General features: G+C 34.3%; 1 protein-coding gene across 1 annotated transcript; it reads right to left on the bottom strand.

Annotated features, from left to right (window-relative positions):
• Positions 1 to 72: 72 nt before the first annotated feature.
• Positions 73 to 7,868, bottom strand: LOC123893872 (CHD3-type chromatin-remodeling factor PICKLE-like). The gene is made up of 27 exons (XM_045943705.1): positions 7,722 to 7,868; positions 7,496 to 7,633; positions 7,229 to 7,407; positions 6,939 to 7,100; positions 6,564 to 6,811; positions 6,368 to 6,463; positions 6,117 to 6,253; positions 5,873 to 6,043; positions 5,631 to 5,738; positions 5,093 to 5,143; positions 4,886 to 4,985; positions 3,639 to 3,781; positions 3,419 to 3,522; positions 3,120 to 3,258; positions 2,845 to 3,014; positions 2,663 to 2,729; positions 2,462 to 2,584; positions 2,240 to 2,349; positions 2,074 to 2,155; positions 1,780 to 1,978; positions 1,588 to 1,689; positions 1,402 to 1,510; positions 1,208 to 1,282; positions 1,064 to 1,125; positions 893 to 969; positions 588 to 721; positions 73 to 448 (listed from the first exon to the last, which is right to left on the bottom strand). Exons 1-27 carry the CDS (start codon positions 7,866 to 7,868, stop codon positions 73 to 75), a joined length of 3,609 nt encoding a protein of 1,202 aa, XP_045799661.1.

Below are 7,868 nucleotides of genomic sequence, written 5' to 3' on the forward strand. Positions count from 1 at the left end.
ATTGAGAGAATATATTGTGAAACTAGCAATGTAAATCTTTACTCATTGATTGAGTTAAAATGAGTACAATTACTAGTCCTCTGTGCATGTTTCTAAACTGAGAAGTTTCTCCAAAAGGAGAATTCTCTTTTTTATAAACTCATTTTGTCTCCTATGCATGTTTCTAAATTGACTGATCATCATAGAGGACTCTTGATCCAACTTTTCTTGGTTACCAGCAACACAAGAACCTTGTTCTCCATTAACTTCCATGACACTGACGCTATTCTCCGTAGACTGGTTGCTTGTGGATTCCATATTTGTCATATTTGCACCATTTTTCACTTGATTGCCAACTTGTCCGCACACCGGTAAATTTATAAAGGGCATATTTAACTCCTGACAGATGAGCGTCTGAATATTCAGATCCTTATCATCAACTATAGCTGCCCACTTTCCATATCCATGCCTTAACAGAAAAGAACTATGTTAGAGGATAAATGGAGGATAACATAAGTAGACGCGCGCGCACACACACACAAATTGTGGAAATGCAATGTAATTGCCTATGGCTATGATGATAGAGAATTATCTATTAAAAGACATACTTCAAAACTGCGCGCAGTAAGACTAAATCATGCTCCTCCTTCCATGTCTTTCTTACTTTGAAGCCTCCTGCATGGCGTAACAAGATGTCATCCGAAAAAAGTGGAGTGCCGGGATTTTCTGATGCAAACTTCACCTGTCATTCCATATTTAAAGATAAGGGAAACATATTCATCAACTAGAGGAAATAATAACAGTAAGAAGTAATGTAAATAGGATAGCTTGGTGCATAAGAAAGCAAAATGACACAATAATATACAAAAAACAAGCAACTAATATACAGTGAAATATATTTCCAAGAACTTACTTTTTCCCTTATCGATAGCAGAACCGCAATTCTAACAAGTACATCTTGTATTTGAAGTCCTTCTTTCGGAACACCATCTACAGATACGTTTCACAGAGAGGGAAAAGAAGTTAGCTGAAAGTATAGGAGAGATGATAATGAGAAATATGACAAGAATAAGGGATCTATAACCTGAGAATGTAGGGGAATCATTTATATCTTCAGCAATATGAGACATGAAAAGGTTTCCATACCTGTTGAAAATAGATAGATCAAATTTGCTAGCACATAATGATTTAGAATATGTGACATGTTAATGGAAAATCAGATTATTACGCTTCGATTTCGTGCCAAGTCTTCTGCTTTATGCGTGGAGCAAACTCCTTCCAATCAAAATCACCGACGCCAAACCTGTTATTGATTAACCAAATGAGATTAACAGCAAATATTTCTATCAAAAAACCCTCTTTAATACATAAGGGTTAAGGGAAAGACTAGGCCTAATCATAAACCAATAACTAGAATGTAACCTCATTAAAATTTGAAGGAAAGTGTTCCTCTGACTTTGATTAAAACCAAGTACTTTAAGTGAGTTTCCTTCGCCTTCCATTAAAGGAAGTGGATCTGTGTTATCTGCAACTAATATATATAAATTAATGTCACAGTCAAAGACATAAATGAAGTCAATTATATATTGAAAAAATATTGATGCTTACTATTACTATGAGCTTTCTTTTTCGAATGACTTTTCGCAGATAGATTCACTTCGTAATCTTCATCTTCTTCGTCGGAGCTTACATCATCTAAATGAGAAAAACCTCTCACCTTAAAAGAAACCATCTGAAAAGTCAGTGAACCATGTATACAACCTCAACAAAAATACAATCAAAAGTAGAAAAAAATTATACGCTTGTGGTGACATACCAGCAACTTTCTGCGGCTTCGCTTCCCTTTGCCCAAGGCATCAAGCTCTTCAACTTGGTTCTTTTCATATCTGCCTTTTAACAGTTCCTCCCAGTAATTTTGTGCTCCGGAACTGCTTACAGAAAAATTATTCTCTATTTTTTCTTCAGCCTCAGCTTCATCTATGTATTCAAAATTAGCCACCTAGAACATATTATATATAATATCTGGTAAGTGAAAAGAACAAAATCACAAAGAAAGTGACAATAATGTATATGATAGATCATATGAGAGTCAACCTTAAAGGCTTTCAGAAGTCCATTTTCATCTTCATCATCCAAAGTGGCCTCGTCATCTCCAACTTGATCGCGATCCAATAGTCTATTACAAAGAAATATATGTGAAAGGAAATTCTCAAGCATAATATATCATATGTTATGCTCAAGGTATAACAGTCTTTGTTACCTGTCTATAGCAGCATCGTCGTAATGAATTTGACGAGATTTTCCCACTGCATCATTATCATCAGCAAACAACTCCTTTGAGCCATATCTTATGATATCATCCAACTCTTCCTAAGCATGATAAATAATCAGAAGTTACCATCAAATTAAATATTCAAGAGTACTATGACTATGATAATAATCAGAAGTTACCATCAACTTAAATTTTTCAACAAACTATTACCTGGTTAATATTTTGACCCTTCATGCCACCTACAACTAAGTGTTCTAAAACCATTTTTCTCTTTGTTATTTCCATCATCCTTTCTTCAATTGTTCCTCGTGTTATAAGCCTATAAATCAACACCTAGAACACAAGAACTTCTGTGATATTCCCGCCAAACAAAAACCAAACCACTACATATTAGTGAAAAGAAGCTCCAACCTTGTTAGTTTGTCCAAGCCGATGAGCTCTTGCCATCGCTTGTAGATCAGCATGAGGATTCCAATCACTATAGAATAACGGTTTGATCAGCAAATCGAGTGGAAAAGAATAAACCAAATTAGACTACATAAACTAAAATGAGTCCTTAAATAAATAAGAAGTTTCATAATATGAAGGGTCACCTGTCATATAAAATAACTGTGTCAGCCGTTGCGAGGTTTATCCCAACTCCAGCAGCTCTAGTAGAAAGAAGAAAACAAAATTTTGAAGAATCTTTAGCATTAAATCGATCTATCCGTACTTGTCTTTCAGCTCCACCAACCTTGCCATCTATCCTTTCATACTGCCAATGCTGGTATTTTTTAAAAAAGAAAAGCAAATTCAATAAAATACAGAAAACTTCAAATGCGCAAAAACCAAAAGGCCACGGTAACGAGGAATATTGTGATTTGAATACCTTGTAAACACAATAATCTTCAAGCCTGTCCAGCATTTTCTGAAATTGGGAATATATAAGGACTCTATGCCCTTGCTCTTTAAGCTTCACCATTAGCTTGTCCAACAATTGCAACTTCCCTGATGATTCCAGCAGTTGTCTGTATACATAGAAACATAAAAACGGAACATAGTGATCCGATCAATGTTATCAATCCCGAATAGTAGTGCGTAGTGGACGTCCTATAAAAGCTATGGCAGGATGGCTGCCAAGGACAACGCCACTGTTAGCTTTTGAAAATAATAGGAATCGAAGCTTACTTATATGCTTCTTTTTCTTCGGTCAGAACTGGTTCAACTCCTTCCAACATGTACGGATGACAACATAGCTTACGCAGTTCCATAACAACATTCATAAGAGAAATCTGATTCATGAAACATATGAAACACTTAAGATACTGTTAACAAATTTTGCTTCTTTCCATATGAAGCTACATTTAAGAACACCAAAAATCTCAGTTTGATAAAGCAAGAATCTTACTTGTGCTCCACCATGGCCGGTTAATACATTATAATTACGAGTCAAAATCGCCTTATAATATTCTCTTTGTTTGCTGCTCAATTCAACACGTATAATAAGCTCCTTTTTAGGAGGTAGCTTAGTTAGGACATCTTTCTTCACTCCTGCAAGGGTATAAAACATTTGAATCAGCATTTCAGATATATTTGTCATAAACTATTGAGTATATATGTCATAAACTATTAGTAGGCACTAGGCAGTATCCCTTTGTTTTTCTTTCGGACCAGTTGATCATATGCACTATATATTTTCCATCAATAATATGCAAGAGTTTACTGATTTACTGATTTAGGAGTTAGGGTTTGGTCTCTGAATCTGTCTAATTTCTTTTATTTTTTCCCTTTTCGTTATTGTTTTGCCACTTTTTAATTTAGTTCTTTCGTTGCCAATTAACAGTCACCAATGAAGAATGGCATTACTAGAAAGCAGCAAGGAGTGCTGAGCATGCCTACTCAGGAACAACTTCTAAAGATGATGGAGGATATCAGCTCAGCCCTCCAGGGTCCCTCCATCCTCTTTAGAGACATGGCCACCTTGCTGCTCTCTAGTAATGCCATTCTTCATTGATGAGTGCCTTAAACTTGCTTATGGAAAATAGTGCATATGGTATTCCTATTTGTCATAAACTATTTAGTAAACAAATCTTGACAGAATATGTAACTTATTCCAGAAATATGCAACTTATTCAAGAAATAGATGTAACTTATTCAAAAAATTGAGCATAAACAGAAATGCTGACAAGAAAATCAGACAAAAATATGTAACTTATTCAAGAAATAGATGTAACTTATTCAAGAAATTGAGCATAAACAGAAATTCTAGCAAGAAAATCAGACAAAAATATGTAACTTATTCAAGAAATAGATGTAACTTATTTAAGAAATTGAGCATAAACAGAAATGCTGACAAGAAAACCAGACAAAAATGTGTAACTTATTCAAGAAATAGATGTAACTTATTCAAGAAATTGAGCATAAACAGAAATTTTAGAAAGAAAATCAGACAAAAATATGTAACTTATTCAAGAAATAGATGTAACTTATTCAAAAAATTGAGCATAAACAGAAATGCTAGCAAGAAAATCAGACAAAAATATGTAACTTATTCAAGAAATAGATGTAACTTATTCAAGAAATTGAGCATAAACAGAAATGCTAACAAGAAAATCAGACAAAAATATGTAACTTATTCAAGAAATAGATGCATACTTCGCAGTAGATGTGGAGCCAACAGTTTATGAAGCCTTGAAATCTGTTGTTCTTGATTGATATCCTTAAACTCTTCTTGGAACTCCTCTAAAATTCCAAACTACCAGAAGGAAAATGAAAGTCCATAAGATATGTTAAACCTTTATGAGTATATTAGATAACATAATAATCATACTTTTTTTTTTATAATATAGTTCTCATACTAACCTTCCCAGCATCAAGGAAGTGCATAAGCATAAAGAGTTCATCCAGATTGTTCTGAAATGCATCAGACATGTTGTCAAGTAGGTTCCGACTTCCAACATAAAACTCAACGCATGCACCACGATGTAAAAATCAATAATATATGCTAGAAGATGTAACATCTACTTGACAGAGCTAGCAATACACTTTAGCTAAGAAAAGTAGCTACTCAAAACTAATACAGAATTCAAATATCCTGAGTAACAAAGATGTTCTACATTGACTTAATAAATTTTTTGTTGTGTGATACTGTATTAATTTCATAATCTAGTTGAGAAAGATATTGTATCTATAAAAAAAGTGTTAATGCTAAGATTGGAAAATGGATGAATTAGACACAATTTTGTTTGGATTAAAATGCATGGATTAAAACAATCAATTTATCCATTTATAATCCATTAAAAACTCAAATCCATCCACAATCCATTTCAAAAGAAATTCATTCAATCCATAAATCATATTAAAAAGGAATTTAATTACTAAATTTTCATTTTAAATAAACCTGAAGAGGAGTTCCTGTCAAAAGCACGCGATGTCTGCTAGAGAAAAGCTTCAACGAAGAAAACAATTTTGAATCCTTGTTTTTGAGACGATGACCTTCATCAACTATCTGCATGTGTTATGTATATACAGATGTTAAGTTGTTAGCATCAAAGAATAATGCACTGAACACAAAAGAGATGTAATAAAATTGTATATAGAATTTTACGGAAAATAGCACTAGAACAGTGAGTAGAATTTTACCATGCACTCCCACTTTATCGGATTCAATGCTGCAGCATCAACATTTATCATCTCGTACGATGTCAAAAGGACATCGAACTTGATGCTTTTACTTTTCTTGTTCTTCTCTGGAAAGTAAAATTCATATTCTCTAACAATGCTACGAGCTTGGGAAGATCCAACATACATAATCTACGGAAATTAACATACATTAAAAGCATAAATACATAAATAAAAATGAAACTAATAAGTCGAGTATACATACAACATTCATTTCAGGTGCCCAAGTTGCAAATTCGCGCTCCCAATTTCGTAGTGTAGAAAGTGGAGCAACCACCAGATGTGGAGAAACATTCTCTTTGAAAAGGGATGCTAAGAAAGCAATACTTTGTATGGTTTTTCCTGAAGACGACAAAACCAAGCCGTCAAGGTGACGCTTCAGCTAGAAATTCCAAATTTAGAATAAAAGTAGGGAAAACAAATATTAGGGAGAGGGAAAGTCCAAAGACTAATTACCAAGTCCCATTTCATCGGCAAGTATAACATGAGTTTGCTTGGACCAGGAAAATCGTAGAAAGTTCAACCCTTCAAGTTGATACGGATGTAGTGTGCCTTCATTTACATGTATAAAATCAATATCATCCGAATCTAATAAAACAAAGACAAAAGGTGTGTGATATTGCCAAAATAATAGATCAGTCGAAACACATACCTCCTGAAAGAAACTCGGGGCTATGTTCATACTGTTGAAATTCTTTCTTCTGCTTTATCAATTTAGCATCATTGTTAACACTTCTTTTTTGCTTGCTATAAGAAAATTTTCTAGACCTAGACTGAAATAAATTGAATCTCTCTATTTCTGCCTGAAACATAGAGATATCTGACTCAAGTTCCCAATTGCTTTCATCATAAGAAAGCTCTTTCCACTTCACCAGATATTCCTTCTCATCATCATTGCCTCTGTACCATTTAAACGAAATACTCCATGAATTGGGCATTTGACGACATTTTCATAGAAAAGATGGAATAATCATCTCAAATTTATTTTCATATAAGCAATGAGAAAATAAAATTCTAATAGCTGAACCTGCAAGCAATTATTCGATCAACTGTAGTCCATTCAGGTCTTATAGCAACAAAATCTTCATTCAATTTTCGGACTGCTGTCACTTGACGATGAAAGTTGTTTACTTTGGTCTTTAAACCAGGATTATACTTGAAAGCCTTCAGAAACTCTTCCTCTAGCACCCTAAACAGAAAATTTATATAGCTAGTAAATGGACAATTCCCGTAGGCCACAGCGATAAAAAGACTCGACAAATAAAAACTTAAAAAGCTTTGTGAAAGTGAAAATGGAACAAAACTCAATAAATTTACCATTTGCAGTGCATATACGATAGTCCCTTCCACTTAACAAGATATTGTTTGACAAAACTTTGTTTTGACTCCAAATCTTTTGCATCACTTTCGCCAGCTACAATGGCACCGGTTTCGCCAGCTACAATGGGACGCATCTCATAATCTAATATCCTATCAATATCATTAAGTGGGCTAACCTGCACACTCACAAAGAGAATGTAAGTAACTAAGTATGATAAAGACATTACTCCTAAGAAGAAAACTTGTTAAAAGTATTAGACTTACACATTCGGGACACATCCAGTTGTTCAAACGGAGCCTTTTAAGTGGCGCGAGTAAACACCCGGTGTGGAAAGAATAAGTGCATGTTTCACAGCTTAGAAGATTTCCGCTCTCTCCACATGCTTGGCATGAATTCTCTTTCTATTGGAGAAGGATAAAAACATCATAACACCGGATAAAATGAACCGCGCACAAAATGGTAAAAGCAAAAAGGAAGGATGTAACTTACTGCATCGATTCTAACAATCCTCTCGAAATTTTCCTGAGTTTTCGGTCTTGTTCTGGGCATTAAATCAGCTTCATCATCTGACTCGTCTATAGTATTAAATCGCTTGCGATCAGGTTTTACACGAAGCCTCTCAACCAAGCTACTCAT

The sequence above is a fragment of the Trifolium pratense genome, linkage group LG1, assembly GCF_020283565.1.
Source record: "Trifolium pratense cultivar HEN17-A07 linkage group LG1, ARS_RC_1.1, whole genome shotgun sequence".
Classification (NCBI taxonomy): Eukaryota; Viridiplantae; Streptophyta; class Magnoliopsida; order Fabales; family Fabaceae; genus Trifolium; species Trifolium pratense.